The 18,780-nt window shown below is 38.9% G+C and overlaps 1 protein-coding gene across 4 annotated transcripts; it reads left to right on the forward strand.

The window, feature by feature from the left end:
• The first annotated feature begins 119 nt into the window (after positions 1–119).
• On the forward strand, positions 120–18,446 carry kctd5b (potassium channel tetramerization domain containing 5b). Of its 4 annotated transcripts, XM_077503200.1 has the most exons (8): positions 120–547; positions 9,718–9,826; positions 9,960–10,051; positions 11,139–11,234; positions 11,447–11,551; positions 14,945–15,070; positions 15,383–15,451; positions 16,273–18,446. In XM_077503200.1, the coding sequence occupies exons 1-7, from the start codon at positions 326–328 to the stop codon at positions 15,425–15,427; spliced, it is 795 nt and encodes a 264-aa protein (XP_077359326.1). In that variant the 5' UTR covers positions 120–325; the 3' UTR covers positions 15,428–15,451; positions 16,273–18,446. The 4 variants fall into 4 exon arrangements, with proteins under 4 accessions (XP_077359326.1, XP_077359327.1, XP_077359328.1 ...); XM_077503201.1 differs by lacking the exon at positions 15,383–15,451; XM_077503202.1 differs by lacking the exon at positions 11,447–11,551.
• Positions 18,447–18,780: the final 334 nt, after the last annotated feature.

Genomic DNA, 18,780 nt, shown 5'->3' on the forward strand with positions numbered 1-18,780 from the left:
CATTGTTTCAAATGGATAAATGAACTGGATTTCCACGATATCGATTAAAATACTTGAACGACTTCCCATATAATTCGTGACATCACCGCGAACGTTTCCAGTCGCGCGTCTCGCGTGGAATAATGCACGCATGCAAGTGCACGTGAGTGAGTGCGGGGTCCGGGCGGATGGAGTGAGACGCCAGTGCGTTGTTAGTGGGAGTGGCCGGGACTTTGCTTGAGTCGAGCAAGCCAAGCGGCTGCAGGCAGCTAGTGAGATTTCCCGTCAGCAAAACAGCCGAGGCGAAGGCGAGGGCGGCGGAGACGACGCGAGTCGAGCGCGAGGGATGGCGGAGAACAACTCGGAAAGCAGCGGCTCCGTTCACCGCCGGTGTTTGAGCCATTCTTCGGCGGAGAGAAGCCCCCCGCCCGGCGCGGGCTCGTCCAAATGGATTCGGCTAAACGTCGGCGGGACCTATTTTTTAACAACTAGACAGACGTTGTGTCGAGACCCCAAGTCGTTTCTTTACAGGCTGAGCCAAGCTGACCCGGAGCTCGATTCCGACAAGGTAAATGCTAAGCTAGTTAGCACTTGGGTCCGCACTTGGTTTTGTTGCTTTTTTTTTCTTTTCTTTTTTTTACTTTTCGATGAAAAAATGTCGTTATTTACGAACGGCTTAATCGAACAGCCGGATGTTATTGACGTAGCTAATCTCACAGTTTAACTTGATGGTGTGGTATTTCAATAACCAACCTAACGTAAACTGTATTTTCTCCCTTCTACAAGCTAGTTAGCATTAGCTCAAAGGCTAGATTCCTACAGTCACCACATGATTGCCATTGGGTGGGGGGTTAATTAAAGTCACACATAAGTGACATAAAAGTAGGTTATATGTTATCTTTTTTTTTTATTTTAGAATAAGCCAAATTCTTGGCGTCTGTATATCTTTTTTTGTTACATACTGGTTTTTAATTTTATAATATCGAACTGCAAACTTTTTTTCTTTTTCGTCGAGGCCGCCGTTGCATTGCGTTACACTTGAGCAAATTGGAATATTTCTCAACCAAGACGGCAAATTGTACCCTTAATAGGTTCGAGATTATTATTACAATTGTGCTGTCATTCATGTAATTTGTCTTAAGTGCGTCGTCTGATTTTGCTCAACGTTTATTCACATTTTACATTTATGAAAGTTTTCTTTGCCACTTAGGAAGTGTCAGAAACATTCCAGGACTGGATTCACAAAAGATATCAGTTCAAATTTTTTCCCTTCAATGTTTGACAGATGAGCAGCACGTCCACAAAGAGTTTTTGCATGTTAGGTTTATTCAGTTTGCGAAAAGAGATGATTTGTGGCATGAGCATCCAACAGTTCCTGGTGTTTTTTTTGTGTGTTTTTTTTGTAAGCTCAACGGGGTCATCAAGGGAACCTGTTTCAAAGACCCGGATGACATAAAGTGCATGAATGCGTGTCAGAAAGATGGAAAAAGTGTGTTTGACTCCAGTGGGATTACCTCAGTGGAAAATGTTTGTAGTTTGGATTTGAAAACTCTCTTTTGAGACACGAGTCCTGTAATTTTTTTTGACACAGGAGTTGACCCACAAATAGGCACCTTGCCTGACACATTTGGTGTTTAATTCCCAGAGCAAAATATGATTTATCTTTTTTTCCCGCCCATTTAACTTTTTTTTTTATCATTTAAAACAGACTTTATTTAATAAAACACATTAATTGTGAAATTCCAATTTGTTGTTTTAATATGATCGATTGTGCCTTGACATACGTGTTTAATTCATTTCGTGACCAAGCTTTCCCCATTTAAAAGACAAAGTTATGTGGTTTTTAGTTAACTACACAGTCTAGCATTATCTGTGGTTTATGTTTAGTATTTTGGTACACATGAGAGTATTTTTTTAGGGAAAACAACGTCGTGCAAAACATATTACAGGACTTTTTAGAATTTAAATGCCGGGTAGGATGGATTGAAGAACAGAGCGAGCCTTGTGTGTCCTGCGGGCCATATTTTGTTCCCTCCCGCTATAAAAGGGGTGCCCCATTGGCCCTCCAGCAAGCAGCCATGGTGCCGGTGGCAAGGCGCCCAGCATGAGTAAGAAGTCATTGCCAAGTGGGGTGAGGTGCTGCCGGGGATGAAGTCACTCCTCTCTCCCTGAATGGCCTCCACATGCTCCGCAAGCAGGAGGAGGGGAGGTTGGCTTTATGTTTGTGCATCTGCCCAAGTTGAACAGCAAGCCGCCTGTGGGCTTTCAAGCCCGCCGAGCAACCGTCAAACACGTTGAATTAGTGTCCGCATGCGCGGTGCGACACACTTTTTCCATGCATTGCTGCTCGTTTGAACACCTCTATGATGGTTTGTTTTCATCTACTTTTATAATCTGCCCTACTTTGCGCTCAACGGGGACCGTGGCTCATCTTGCATTTTAATGCCAATATTTTAATCTCCCGATAATCGGCTTGCTTTTTTTGGTCAGTTTATCCTTCAATGTCGATCCCGTGCCTTAAGTGCGTGATGAGAGGAACCCCGAGTCATTACTGCCCCTCTCTCGTGAGTGCTGCTTGATTTAGGAACGTGTTTGGTATGCGAAAGGTTATTAGTGGATGGATGCGGTATCACTTGCCGCTTTTTCTTAAATTATAAACGTCAAGTTAAATGTATAGTTGGTTGGAAAATATGCACGCGGAGCAGCCGCAACTTGCAGTCAAAGATGCTATACAAGAACCTGATTGAAAATTTTGTGTTTTATGAAGATTATGGTGCTCTTGTTTATGATCATCACTTTAGCAGAAAGTATTAAGAAAGATGCTAGATGGTGGTAGATGTCAGCTTGAATTTTCACAACAAGAAATATTTATTTTGACTTTACAGGGACTTCAGTGTTGTAACCAGCGAGTACTTCTACGAAGCACTGCGTAGAGTGCTGTCTAGGGGTGTTAAAAAAAAATCGATTGGGCAATATATTGCGATACTACAACGCGCAATTCTCGAATCGATTCAATAGGCGGCTGAACCGATTTTTAAACTTCCATTTTTAATGTAAAAATATTCAACAAAACGTCTTACTTCGGGTTAGGGTTCAAACCTTAAGCATGGAAGAATGTTATATGAACGAAACATTAAGCCTTAATATTTTATTTTAATGCTGTTCAAACATGAAACGGATTACAACCTCTATAAGACTGAAGTTTCAGATAAATAAATACATTTTCATACAAATCTTACACTCTAAAAGTTTACTGATTAGTATTTTCTAAATTTGAATGAAAAAAATCGCAACAATCAACTTATAAATTCGTATCGGGATTAATCGGTATCGAATCGAATCGTGACCTGTGAATCGTGATACGAATCGAATCGTCAGGTACTACCCAATTCACACCCCTAGTGCTGTCACTATCAAATATTTTTGGAATCGATTAATCGACTATTCAAATTAATTAAAATTTTGCATTAAAGTGTATTACAAAAGCATTTTTTCCCCTAACTATTAACCAGTGATTTGTGTTTATTTCAAATAGGGGTGCGCAATAATGCAATTTTCAACTAATACGATAAACCAATAATTTAGAAAGTGTCGCTAACTGCTAAGCCGATAATTGTTTTCAAAATTAATTTAGTCCTACGATAAGTCTAACATGTACAAATAAATTCAAACATTGTGTAAAGCATCATGAAGCTGAATTTGATTGATATCTCGGCTTCGAAGACAACCAGTAACTCATTTTGAGTTTACCAAAACAAAACAATCATGTTTTAAAAATGTCACAAGAAACAGCTGAGTCATTATGATGTCATTTTCAGTACAGCAAGTTGCATAATGTGTTTTTAAAGGTGCTAGTTGTACATGAAAAATATTGAAAATATCAAATTTATTATAGGCAAAATATTCATGTTTGATTGCCAAAAATGGCTAAATAATATATCCCTTTAATTATCGGCCACCGATAATATTTGAAACTTTGTATTCATATAGTGATTTAAAAAAACAAAAAGGGGAATGATGTACTATATTGCCGGTTCGGTTATTTTTTTAAAGTAAAGTAAAAACAAATTTTTGCAAATGTCTATAAACACAGAAGCTAATCAGTCCATGAAGGACTCCAGAAATCAGTCAACAATGACTGAAATCATCAGAGGAATTGGACCATTTTAAATGTAAAAAATGGCTCCAAGCGGTTCCTTGATTATTGAAATAGTTGTCGATTAATTTGATAAGCGATTACTTGTCAATTAATCGGCGAATTTTGACATGTATAGCTGTGCATGTGACAAAAAAGTGCAAGCGCCTGACATGCAATCCCCCCCCTTTCCCCATCTCAAGTAAGTGCAGCATTGTGTTTGTGTTTCAACTAAGGAGATGAGAGGTTCATTTCTCAGCCATGCATGCTGACGTGCTTCCCCGCTACTCTTGAAACTTGCATTATTCATGTGGTTGGCTGGAGTCTGTTTTGCACGTGGGCTTAGACCAGGGGAGAAAGTGCTATCACGTGCCAGGTCATAACCGTTGACACGCTCTTATGAATAAGTCTGTATTTTATTTTTTTTACTCTTGTATTGTCACATCTGGGCAATGTTATCCTCACTTCTTTTATGCGACGTGAACCCAAACAGAATTGATCATATTCCCCCCAGAAAAAAAAAAACAAGTTGAGAGGGAAGAGATGCACGTCAGAAATGGTTTTTTTGGCCGACTCGGTTCAGACTATTCAAGCGAAGGCCGGGCGGGCATCCTCGCTGTTGAGAGCTGCATGAATTTTTCAGGCGTCCCATCACAAAAGATTCTTGTTCCTCTTAACATCTTCGCCGAGCTCTTCTGCGTGGATGAGGAACGCGGCCGCATCTAATGCTGAATTCTGCTTGTATGTGCCTGAGTACAATCGTGTGGAGCGACGTAAACGTTTCACTGGAATTTTAAAGGGAGCTTCTCAGTCGTGCTATGGTTGTTCGAGACTGATTATTGCTGTTAGTAGCAAATTGTTCATTTTGTTTGTGGCTGTTGTGATGGTACGTCATGAGATTTCTTACTAGCTATGTTGAGCAAAAAAAAAAAAAAGTGGTTGGACGATACAGTTCACGCGACAATAAAACTACTCAAGACATAAAACTGATGTTTTTTTTTTTCAATGAGAAACTAGTTTCTTTTTGTACCACCATGATACCATCACTGAAACACAATATTCAAAATGGTGTCTTCTTAACAAAGACCACTTTCAGTGAACAAATTTGTGTCATTTCTTAAACACTATTCTCATGCAACATGTCAGTGACAGTTACATCGTCAATTGTTTCATTTTATAAACTGAGACAATTTTTTTGAGTAACATTGCAAAAGTAAATAAATAAAATTACTTATTCAATCCAATTAAATCAATATGAATATTCCTCAGAAATTGTGTACTCCAGGAAGTCAAAACATAAAATGTTTTCAAACGTTAAAATTGAAGCTATTATACAAAATGTTCATAGAAACGTATTAAGCTAAGCTCATGAGTCTTCTTCGCCTGAAGACTTCCGTACATTTCCCCACCACTCTTATGAGGTGCTCCCCCTTGCGGCCCGCCAAGTAATTGCTCAATAAGTAATGAACAATGGAGCAGTTATTGGCTCTATATTAACTCATTCAAACCCAAAAACATGTAAATCCGTTTTTAATACTTTGTCCTTCACTCCCAAAAGCGTATTTATACGTTTTTTTGTGTTTTTATGCAAAATGGTAGTTATTACAAAAAAACGGCCAGCAGGTGGCAGCATAGCATGAGATCAGCCAGGGGCATGTTGCAACAAGCTCTTTTTGACTGTTTTCACCAGGAATGTGAATGTTGATCAAACATAGCTGTATTCTAATGCTAATTGCTGCTTTTTTTCCTGATGAAAGAAGAGACTAATCTTTATTTTGGTAGGTTCCATGTTTTATAGCGGTAGAACAAAATATTCTGTGGGCCTTGCAAAATCAGTCAAAATCCAATAAAACAGCGAAGGGGGTTGCTTCAGTGAAAATGGATGGGAGTGAATGAGTTAACTGCAAATATCGCCGTAAGCATATCGATAATCTATCGGGAGACAAAGTATCACAATTTCTCTATCGATATATCGTCACACTCCTATGTGTGACCTTTTCATTGTTTTCAGCAGCGCCACTTGGTATGTGGCGTTTAAGTCTAACTAGACTTTTTATCTCGAAGCAACACAAGACTGAGTCAGTCTTATTCCTCAATGTTCCAGGTCATCATTACAGCAAAGTTTTTCAAAGGCTTCATAAGAAAAACGTTCATCTACAGCCTGCAGCTGAAAATGGGCCTCACCAAGAAGAATCTTTTGCGAAACATGAGCGCGTTTCCTATCCAAACCTGCCTCGATGCCATGCGTGTATTATTTAAAAGATGAAGGCCTATTTGACGATGCCATTACCGCGTCTACTCCAGCGGGGATTCTGGCTCCTACGCTACAAGGATCCGACTTCCACTTGGCTTAAGTAGCTGCCGTCACGTGGCTCGGCGCTCCACTGCATCGTCTTTAAACGCTGCTTCTGTGCGGCTTTCCTTTCTCCTGCGATGATGAGGATGATGAGGATGTTTCTTTCTCTATCTTCCTAAGGCAGTAATGTGTCCTTTTGATGGTGTTAATTGTGCAACGTGACATGTGAAGTTGAATTGAGGGTTGTCTCCAGATGGCGCTTCTCAGCGTCATGTGCTCGACACGTGTCCGTCGCCGCATGTATGCCTCCTTTCTGAGGCCCCGACCACAAGATTAAATCATGTATTATGGTTGACCCACACTAAAGTGACCTAATTCTATTTGGTGGCTGTTGACACGTTTTCATAAATCTGCCATTTTTGCTTTAAGTGATTGTTTTTGGCCGGTATAAGTGCAGCGTGTTTGTCATCAGTATACGGAAGGTGTTTTATTTGGTTTAGTTTTTTTTAATATAGTTTGTCTAGACTGTTTGCTTTTATGCATACCAACAAAATCAAAGATCGCTCTAATTGACTTAAGTATGCCTGATTTGTGCCTCGCATCCCTTATTTTTTTCTGACCTCAGCACTACAGCAGATCATCGATTAGTTTCATTTAAAAAAGAAAAGAAAAGGTTTCTCACCAAAAAAAACACAGGAAATAAGCTTTTTGTGAATAAACATATGAAACAGAACAGTGACTCTGTGCTAATATTCTTTGCTTTTGTGACGCCCGAAACTATAAAATGGATTCAAAACTGAGACAGGGCTTTTATGGCCAAATATTTTACATACCGTGATTGAGCATGAGAAACTGAAACTTGTCCGACTTATAGCATGTTGGCAACGTGAGAAATAGAAATGAATCGAGTAATCGATTCTGAAATTAACTGGTAACATAGTACATCAATCACCCCCTTTTCTTTTTTTTTAATAACTATTAGGGATGTAACAATATCCAAATATCATGATATGAAGCTCACGATACGATAATTATCACGATATTGTGGTGAGGTTGGCGATATTTAAAAAAGATCACAATTTTGTAAAAAAAAAAAAAGAAAAAAAAAAAAGCACAATTGTGCTTTTGTACTTGACAGCAATACATATAAACAACCTCCAGTCTCTAACAACACTCAATATTGAGGCACTTACTCACCTAATGCAAGCACACATTGAGTTCTAGTGACTAGTGAGAAGTTGAGATTTACCACCACATTTTTTATCTTCTGTATACAAACCTGAAAATCGCAGGACAAGCTGAGCGAGATACTCTTCCGCATGTCCCCGTTGAAAAACTTGACAAATATGAACGTCCATGGCACTAAATGGTTGTATTCCATTTGACAAATATGAACGTCCATGGCACTAAATGGTTGGATTCCATTTGACAAACATGAACGTCCATGGCACTAAATGGTTGGATTCCATTTGACAAATATGAACGTCCATGGCACTAAATGGTTGTATTCCATTTGACAAATATGAACGTCCATGCCAGTGAATGAGTTTAAAGACACCTTCAGGGCTTTGGTGGAACGTTTATCGAATGTACCAGATGTACAAAGGTATCCTCTTGAAATCTTCAGAAATAGCAAAGCAAGTCAACCACTTTTTTTTCTTTTTTTTTCCTGCCTCATTTATGCACAATAAGCTCTTATGGCTGAATCTGACACAATCTGGTGTTATTGATTGGATTGGCCTTGGTGGAGGTATTCTCTCAATTGAGAGCTTTTGTTTATTAACAAACTAACAAAGGTGGTAGTGTGTGCCAACCAGCCCGAAATAGGATAACACAAAGTAGAAGTTTCTGATGCTGCGAAAACAAAATGCTGAAAACATCTTTTGTAGCCTCAAAATCCACATTTGATTCGTTGCCACAAGACTCTCTATGTACTTTTTTTTTTTTTTTTTTTTTTTTTGCCAGATAAGTGACTATAGATCCCAAATGGCAAAAGTTGACTCGGAGCAAGAATGTCTGTTGGGCTTGAGTGGGATATTTTTACGATGAAAAGAAGGCCAACCTGTCATCAGAGTGCAGATATTATAAAATGACATGTAATGGGACATTTTGTCTTAATTGGACGGACGGAAATTAGCACGGCACTTGTAATGAGGCCCCACACTCCTGAGAATTCGCACATGTGCTGACCTGACTTGGGTCTGTCCTACAATTTAGGAGTTTGGGCTTGAGTGGACTAGAATCCAAGCCTGACACTTTGCTGATGCTCCACTTGAACAACAATATAGCATCAGCAAATTCAGTATGGATTATCGATAAATGAGAAGTAACACAAATTTAGAGAAATATGCCTTCTGTGTACGCAGAAGAAAAAGCCGATTGAATTTGAAGTTCTGTGTCAGGGTAGGCCACTGAGCTAATTGTCGCTTATAAACCAAGGTGCTTTCTCCCTGCTCCCTTGGCGGATTCAGTCCCAGTGCTTTTCCGCTCTAATTGTTTGAAAAATCCCCCGTGAGACAAAGCCGGCCTAATCACAGTACTTAGAGAAATAGGGGAATACCCAGCGGTTGCGAAGGAATCGGGGTCAAATCCAAGTCCTGTGGGAATAGTAAAGTGATAGTCCACGCGAGAGATTATGAACGCGGAGTTGACCTCATAAAAATCCCACTTGTCACTGTGTTTTCAAATTTCAGGGATGGCTGAAGGGTTGTGATCACTGCGTCGCTGATATTCCTCCTCTTCGTTTCAGGATGAAACGGTCCTGACAGCTTTCTGATGTGCCTTCAGGAGCAACTGCAGATGGAAATGAATTTGTGTAGCTGTCAAAAAGCCAAAGTTAATTTACTTTTTCAACCATAATAAACTCATTTGCTCCCAAAAACGTATAAATACGCTCTATTTTAAAATATTACCATGCTCCCAAAGACGTATTTATACGTTGTTGTTTTTTTTTTTTGTTAGAGCATGCAGAAGACTTTGACGCAACCTCTGAACTGAAGAGAATCATTGAAACAACGGTAGCTATTACAAAAACAGAGTATAAGAGATCAACCAGCACCATGTTCCAAAAGGCTCTTTTCCACACCGTTTTAAAAAGGTTTGGGAATAATGATGGGTCAAATCCAAGTCCTGTAGGAATAGTAAAGTGATATTCCACTCGAGAGATTATGAACGCGGAGTTGACCTCATAAAACCCCACATGTTTTAGTCACATGACGATGCTTATGAAAAGCACTGCGTTCAACGTTCAGGGATGGCTGAAGGCTTGTGATCATTGCGTCGCTGATATTCCTCCTCTTCTTTTCAGGATGAAACTGGTGCCTATCTCATTGACAGAGACCCTACGTACTTTGGGCCGGTGCTCAACTACTTGAGGCATGGCAAACTGGTGCTCAACAGGGATCTAGCTGAGGAAGGTATCAAATACTATATTTTTTTTCCCAACATGTTTAACAAATGTTTGTGTAAACCTACTAAATATTTATGCCTGCCAAACATTTTCTTGTATATTTTGTGAGATTGATTTATTTAAAAAAAAAAATGTTTCAGGTGTCTTGGAAGAAGCCGAATTTTACAACATCACATCATTAATAAAGCTCATCAAGGACAAGATCAGGGAAAGGGACTGCAAGACATCACAGGTATGCAGATTTTTTACATTAGATTAATATTCTCTCAATTTAGAAGTGACGTCAAGTCGAGCCCAAAATGTTCTTTTTATCACATGTCGTATGCACCCACTAGTGTGAACATGGTGTGGAACATGCATAAACTGGCTAAATCCACCCATTTCTATCCATCTCGGGGCGGCCATTTTGCCACTTGTTGTCGCCTGAATATTCTGAGTTTGGTCATGTGACATTCACAAGCTGAGCCATGGTTGGTCGTTACCTGAGCCCTTAGCAACTGTGATGTCATTTTCAGTCGAAAGTAAGTGGCAAAATGGCCGCCCCCTGAGATGGATTAAAAAAAAAAAAAAAAAAAGTGGATCTGGAAAATTGATGGATGGATTTTGCTGCTTTATTCAGGTTACGAATGTCACATGACCAAACGGATCAGCCATGATTGGTCATTATCTGAGCCCTGAGCAACTGTGATGCCATTTTCAAGTGGCAAAATGGCCGCCACCTTGGAGAGAGAAAATTTTGCTGCTTTATTTATATTCCACAAACACAATTTTAATCAGAATGTCTTGTTTAGACTAGTGGGGAGCGCATAAAACATAATGTAAAGAAAATTTTGGGCTTGACTTCTCCTTTTTGAAGTCTCTGTAAAGTGAAAATAAAACTGTAAATTTGACACATCACAGAGATGATGTCACATTTTAATGGTTAAAAAAAGTTTCAGGTATGTAAAAATGAGGCTTCAATATCATGAAAAATCAAAATCTTCTCACGTTTTCTTGAATGTTGAAACCACGCCCCCCCCCCCCACTCAACCGTCAATCAAATACCTGGACTGCAACCTGCAATAATGGATGTTACTTTGTTTAGTATCTGTATTCGTGAGCTGGAAAATAAATCTACTTCAAGCCTCTGGTGGCTGGAATGTACCACCAGGTCGCCTTGGGGCATTTGCATGCCGCGACGAGGCGCTCTAAAGCGACACGCTGACTATCATTTCACTAGATAAAAATAAAAAATAATAATCCATCCTCCCCATGCAATTCATGCACTCACAGCTGACAACGAGGTGCTCTAAAACAGCCCCGCCTTTTTCTTTCCTCAGGTGCCAGTGAAGCATGTGTACCGAGTGCTTCAGTGCCAGGAAGAGGAACTGACACAGATGGTGTCAACCATGTCGGACGGCTGGAAATTTGAACAGGTAACGTCCTGGGAGGGGAGGAGCCCTGGGGGGGATGACATCCGCAGCCCTGTTTTCATGTGCTTCACCCGCCCCCCCCCTCCTGCAACGCTCACATAGTCCAAGCCTCAATGTCAGAATGTGCCGCCGACCGAGCCCAACCGGCAACTCTCTTCTCAATGTGCGCATACGTGACCCGGGCATCCTTTCTGTGCTCTGATTGGTCATTGCAGTTTGTCAGTATAGGTTACGGGCGGGCCCACCAGTCAGAGTTTCTACTCATTGTGTCAAGGGAGGTGAAGGGAGAGGAGTCTGCTTTGCCAAACAACAGCGGAGAGGTGTGTCCCACATGTTTCCGTCCACGGGCTGCTCACTGCATGGTCCCCTTGTCGCCCTTACAAACACAAACACACGCCCCCTGTTGGCCAGTGTTGGTCCCAAGTTGACACACTTCACAGTATATGTTGGCTCCTTCTTTGCATTGATCCTTCTTCAAAATCATCAGCTAGACCAAAAAGAACACCTGGCACACGATTTTCTTAGGATTTTTATTTAAGTTATACCTCACTCACGTTTTTTAGAAGCTTGCCATCCGCCACTTTGACTTTCCATCCACAGCTAAAATCTCTAATCTGCTTACATGTGTCAGATGAGAAACTCCTAGAAACACAAGTGGGCCACCAAGAATTTGTTTTCCGGCGGATTATCTTCAATCAGTCTGCCCATTTCAACATGGTTCAGAATTAAGACTGTTTTGTCGGGCTGCAGCTATCAGTTGGATTATTCTACTCATTATCCAATCAATTTATCACGTAATCAGATGAAAATTGATTTTTGTAGACTGGCAATTAACTCTTTTACTGTCATACATTATCAAAAAACAAACAAAAAAACAGTGGCAGCCGATTTCGAGCATTTTAGCTCATCTTTCAAGGCAAACAGAACATTGTACTTTTAATACATATACAATGTGGGTACCAAATGAAAGATCGCATTCCATTCTTTTATTAGAAAAAAAGGGTGTTTTCTACCATATTCCGTTCTTTAGTAATAATCACCATTAGAAAATAGGACATTTGCGTGACATTGAGCAAAAAATTGAAAAGATGAGGAAACGAGCTTTTTGTGAAGATACGTTTTCTCCACAACAGTGACTTTGAAACAAATATTTTACGTTTCGCTTTTTTTGATGCTCTGTGAATTCGGTTTAATGTGACAAAGGCTTTGATCATTCACGTCATCCTTGAAAACGTTTGGTTTCATAATTACATACACCAGCAGCCCATTGAAAAGTGATACAATGCTGCCATCTGCTGGCCATAGGTAGTGGCTGTTTTTGATTTCACAACTCCAGTGACCAGCAGCGCTGCACTTAGACGTTGTACTTCCCACTGATTTTAAAAAAAATAAAAAAAATAAAAAAACATGTAGTTGACGTAATTTAAGGTTTATAGCGGCATATGTCGTGATTTTACTCATCGTTATTAAATGTTTTTTGGCGGTCAAAGAGTTAAGAGCTATCTAACATGAAGTTACTGTCACTGTCCTGCAAATGCCATTATGCCATCTAGTGGCATAAAAATGACCAAGACAAATCGATATCGCACTTGTTTTTTTTTTGTTTTTTTTACAGTACACATCGTTTTTAATTTTATCTCAATTTTATGTATTATGAAATTACTCTATCAATGACTAAAAAAATGCAGCCATATTTCTATTAGTTTAACATTTTTTTCCCCACTGTTACGTTAACAAGAGTATAAAATTTAGAAAAAAATATTTTATTGAACATTTAGAACAGATTAAAATCTGTGATTAATCGTGAGTTAACTATTGAAGTCATACGATTTAATTACGATTACAAAATTTTATCGCCCGACACCCCTGATATGTTTTATTCTGTACAGCACTTGGTTACAACTGTAGTTGCGTAGTGCTCTATAGATTGCATTGAGTTGAGTTTTGAACAACAAAATATGCATGAAACTGCATTACTTGTGACTTTGAGTGTTTTGAACGGCTGGGCCCCGCCTGGTGAGTGACATGGGTGTCAGCGAATATCGGTGATCATATTATATTAAGCAAAGATCAATTTGTTACCTTGATGGTAAACGCGCTGATGCTAGTTCTGCTTTCATATTTAATTTTGGTGGACAAGCTGGATCACCTCATGCTGTTAGCATCCGTGCTAATCTTCTGATCTTCTGTTTTCAGATGTTTATGCTCACTAAATTGTTAGACATGTTATCACGGAGACGAGGTTAGTTCGTGTTTTCCATGTTACCCTTTACAAGGAAAATATGGGAGTTGTGTTGTTTGCCCACTTAGCACTAGTTGATTTATTTTTTATTTTATTTTTATTTTTTTTGCCAAGACGAGCAACATGATCCCAGCAGCAATGTCTCCTGACTGCCTGTTTGAACATGCACACAGGGGACGAAATGTTTACAAGTAGCCAGTGTGTTCACGCTGAGGGCAGATGGGCTTTCTTGACCCGGAATTGCTGTTTTTGGGTTGTCGTCTTTCGGGCTACAGAATTTGTTCATTCAGTGCTCATCATTTTATTACTTTTTTTTGTTTTTTGTTTTTTTATTTATTTTTTTTATTTTTTTTGTGGGTCCCATGAGATCTGTAGGATGAGAAGTTAAATGTGTTTTTTTTTTTTGTTTTTTGTTTTTTCTTCTCCTGATACTTGCAAGCTTGTCTTTCCGGGTTGCTAAAAGACACCCCGCCCCCAACCCTAGTTTCCCCACAACAAGCTTGAGCTGACCCGATCATATTCCCGACTGACTTGTGAAGTTGCATGTTGACTTCATGTGGTCGAGTCCCCCCCTCCACCATCTTCAGTTTTTCAGTCAATAGAAACAGACCATACTTGGTGTCTTTGCATTATTACCTTCTGTAGGTTTTTCTGATTGTTCTTTTTTCTCGATGCACATGCTTTCATTTTTACCCTTTTTTCCCCCTCTGCTCTTGTCTGTAATTGTTTACCTTTCTTCAAATGTAACAGATACTAAAGGGTAGAATTATTCAATACGGTGTTACCTTGACTTACAAGTAAGTGCCTCAACTTACAAATTTTAAAGTTATGAGCCATTGCTTTTTTTCTCTCCCCCCAAATTGTTTTTTGGAGGTCTGGAGCGGATTATTTACACTCCTACTTCTGCTTCAACTAACGATAATTTGATCGATTAATCTGTTAATGATAAATTTTTTTATTTTATTTTTTAACCCCAGTGTTTTATTTTCGGCCCAAAAATATTATGTGATTTCAAATTGACCATGCAGAAAAAGCACAAACAAATTTGTGATTCAGTTACTGCTTTGGTCCGTAACAGAAAAAATGTTGATTGGTTTTCCAAAGTAGAAGCAGATATTTACAAATGTTTCATTTTGAAAAAAAAATAAATAAAATAATAATAATAATAATAATAATAAAAATAAATAAATAAACAATTTGGCTGCTTTCATTGAGGAGGCAATGTGAGAATATTTGCTGTTGAAAGGCTGAATTTTTAAACAAATTGCTAATCAAAATAATGAACAATGAATTCAGTAAAAAAAAAAATAAAAAAAAGTAAGTAAAGGTACCACTGTACTTGTTTTGTTGTCATCTGAAAAGGTAATGTTAAAGTTGGCGAAAAGATTCAGTTACTTGCGGGAAACTCATCAACTTTCCCAATTGCGTACATTTAAAAAAATTGCTCATCTTTGCTGTCGTGTCCTTCTAGCTGGTCAGCATCGGCTCTTCTTACAACTACGGCAACGAAGACCAAGCTGAGTTCCTGTGTGTCGTCTCCAAGGAGCTGCACAATCAATCCTACGGGACAAACAGTGAGCCCAGCGAGAAGGCAAAGGTATACATGGGCGTGCATGCGGAGAGGAAATGTCGGCAAAGTAGAACCAGTTGAGGTTGTGTCCTTTGCACCACGTCGTTTTATATATACTGTACATATGTTTTGCATGTGATGTGTCAGTGTTTAACATCTGTTTTGTGCTTTTTTTTTTTCTTTCTTTTTTTTTGGGAGTTCACTTGCATGATTTTTTTCCCCCCGCCTTTTTTTCCCCCCCTCCTCTTCCCCATGTGTCCACCTCCCATTCAAGTCCGTTGTTTCTAAAAACGTGTCTCTCTTGTCTTCTGTGCCGTCCGCATGCTGCATGTTGCTCAGAGCGACGATGAAGACACGGATTATGAAATGAATGATTCTGATTAGGGTTGAGCACTTACAAACTCACTGGTGAGCGCTCAACTGGCGATAGTCCTCATCCCCTTCCTTGCCTTTCACCTTTTCCTCATCTCCTTGGTGACGTGTTACACCTGTCCTGAGAGGTTTCTGATGTGCCTTCAGGAGCAACCCCAGCTGCAAATGAATTCGAGGAGCTGTCAAAAAAGCCAGAAGCTAATGAATGCAGAGGGATATTGATTTGCTTTTCTCACCATAATAAACTCCTTTGCTCCCAAAAACGTATAAATACGTACTATTTTAAATGTTACCATGCTCACAAAGACATATGTATAAGTTTTTGTTTTTTAGCAGCCTTTGTACTATTACAGAAACAGCCAGTGGGTGGCAGCAGAGTATAAGTATCAGCCATGTTGCAACAAGCTCTTTTTGCCAATGTTTTCACCAGGAATGTGAATATTGATTAAACCTAGCTGTATTCTAATGCAAATTGATGCAAAACGGAAACAGATAGAAACATACTTTTTTTTTTCCCCTGATGAAAGAAGAGACTCTAATCTTTATTTTGGCAGGTTCCATGTTTTTATAGCAATAGAACATGATATTCTGTGGGCCAGTAAAACAGCCGGGAGCGAAGGGGTTGCTTCAGTGAAAATGGCTGCGAGTGAATGAGTCAATGTGACCCTATAGCCAAATAAATAAATAAAACGTGTAGACTTTTTATAGCCACTAGATGTCAGTCACAAGTGCCTCAAAATTCTCCAGGATCCTTCCTTAGTTTGCACCCTGTAAAATATGAAACAAGTGGCGTTTATAATAATAATATGTCACCTAAATACCATCTCGTAATTTTATTTTATTTATTTTTTGGACAGATTCTCCAGGAAAGAGGTTCGCGTATGTGAGGACGACTGAGTATTAGGAGCTCCAGGTGTTATGATGCAAACATATCATCCTCGTGGAAAACGATTTGGCACAAGAGGAGATTCAAGCGGGGCGTTTGTGTGTATTTCTTTTGTGTTTCCCTCCATTTTTAGTTTTGGATGTAAATATGACTGCTACTGACAATTGGTGCCTGTACATTTGAACTGGAACTTAGAAACATGGCAGGTTTTTTTTCTTCCTTTTTTTTAAGCCAATTGAGAAAAAAAAAAAAAAAAAAAACATGGCCGCCATCGTATCGGCCAGTGATTCTCTCAGGGTCATCGATTATCTATTGACTTCATGATATCCTCCAACTTGATCTGGCAAGGGATCCAGGCGCTCTTTGTAATTCAAAAGCGTCACATTGTTTGGAGATGGCAAGAAGGGAATTTGCATTTATTAAAAATAATAATAATTCTAATAATAATGACCTGTAGTCAACCACTTTTCTATCCTTTTTTTTAGCAGCTTCATAGAAGTTTGTGGTCATGGTACCTACTGCATCATTCTGTAGCGCCATGCACGGTCTTCCAACATGGCCTCTTCAAGCCACATTTTTTACGTGGTAATAATAGTTCAAACTTTTTCTCCACTTAAATAGGACATTTCAGACTTGAGATTGCTGCAGCTCTTAAAAAACAACAACTCTATTTTAAATAATTGAATTGGAGACATGTTTAGACATTGGAAGTGAACTGCTTTGTTTGATGTAGTTTTGTTTTACAGTAATGTTGTTGTCCAATTTCAGGAACATTTTTTTTATTTTCCCCCAGACTGACTTATTTTATTGTTTTTTTGTTTGAGGGAGCATCTCTTTTTATATCGGTTTTGGGGGTAGAAGAAGTATTTTGGGGTGTCCGAGGATTGTGGACTGGAACTTTTTTTTTTTCTCTTCTTTTTTTTGAGGACAGTGAACAAAAGCTCTGTTCATATCCAGAGAATTTAGTTTTGGTGTAAATTATAAAAAAAAATAAAATAAAATAAAAAAAACAGAAAACAAAAAAAAAGAAAACAATATTGATATTTAACTCTTTCAAAAAATGCACGTTTTGTACACTGTATAGAAAAACCACGACTTCAAATGGAAGTTGTACTGGATCTTTTTCAACAACAAAAAAATATTACCCTCTGTTTTACATAGTTTGTACAGGATTTGCGAGATTTCTGAGTGAGATTGAACAAGGTGTCTTTTTCACTGAGAACATGCCTCTACATGTTTTATTAATAACAAAGCCATGCTTGGCTTTGAAGTTGACTGTTACATTATATATACATTTTTTTTCTCCTGCCGTGCGGTACATTCTACTAGACATTTTTGAAATGTGTAGTTAATACACATTTCACAAGCACTACAGTGGGGGAAAAAAACGACACTGTGCACATTACTAACAGCCTGTAATGTTACTGTAAATATTGCAATTTCGAACACTTTTTTTTTTTTTTTTTTAAAGTTAATTTTGGGTTTGATGTGCAGTTTTGATAGGTTGAAATATTTTATTCACAATTAATCATTTGGTGTTGCCTTGTTTTTCCCCCTCCTCCCCTAATGACCAAAATCCAATGTCTTACGTGTTTTGCACACATTGATCTTTAGTGTCAGGGAAGAGCAAACTTTTTTTTTTCTTCTTCTTATTGCCGGACACTTTGTACATATGAACTCGTTAACAACACTTCCATTTATTCACACGTACACTTGACTAAAACCGTTTTTTAAGTATTGATGCATGGTTTTATATATATATATATATATATATATATATATATATATATATATATATATATATATATATATATAGACACATTTCCCCTCACAAAAGGGCTTTTTAAGGAAAAAAGAAAAGAAAAAAAAGGTTGAATCTGATTAGACTGGATCTTCTACAAGTGCTAGGCTGTGTTTACATTTGCGCTAGTCTTCTGAAGCCTTCCAACGTGTCCTGTGTTGCACTCCCTAATGCATGTAAACGGTTTGTGATGGCAACTATGGCAACAAGCACTCCACGTGTAGTGATGACACAAACATGCTGACTGATGTTTTAAAGGGGGTGTTGAGAAAATGTATAAATATATTATAAAATATCAAAGAGAATTGCTGGAGGGGCTTAGCTGGGACTACACAGGTCCCCCCCCCCCCCCCCCCCCCCCCCCCCAACCCTGCCATCCGCCCACTCGAGCGTTGCAGACAATCTTGATTTCCGCCCTTCTGTTGGCAACTTGACAAAACTTACCTCGATGGGTTTAGATCAGTTGCGTTTGTTTGTTTTTTAATTAAGGCGGGAGTGTACCTTTTTGCAATGAGATTTCTTGTTTTCCTGTTTGTGGTTCTGTAACCTCAGTGGAGAAGTTCTGACGAGGCGTTACAACGCCTCAGGATGCTTACGGCCCCTTCACAGTCATGTGCAGTTGCTCATGTGGCATGTGTAATATTTTTGTGTGACGGAAAATCTTTATCAGAGCTGTAG

The sequence above is a fragment of the Festucalex cinctus genome, chromosome 17 (assembly GCF_051991245.1).
Source record: "Festucalex cinctus isolate MCC-2025b chromosome 17, RoL_Fcin_1.0, whole genome shotgun sequence".
In the NCBI taxonomy this organism is placed as follows: domain Eukaryota; kingdom Metazoa; phylum Chordata; class Actinopteri; order Syngnathiformes; family Syngnathidae; genus Festucalex; species Festucalex cinctus.

Excerpts from the sequence above, each read along its gene's own strand:
- kctd5b (XM_077503200.1), top strand. The coding sequence starts at position 326 with ATGGCGGAGAACAACTCGGAAAGCAGCGGCTCCGTTCACCGCCGGTGT. Across the intron at positions 9,827-9,959 it reads CAGGGATCTAGCTGAGGAAG|GTGTCTTGGAAGAAGCCGAA; the intron begins GTATCAAATACT and ends AAAATGTTTCAG. Across the intron at positions 10,052-11,138 it reads GGGACTGCAAGACATCACAG|GTGCCAGTGAAGCATGTGTA; the intron begins GTATGCAGATTT and ends TTCTTTCCTCAG.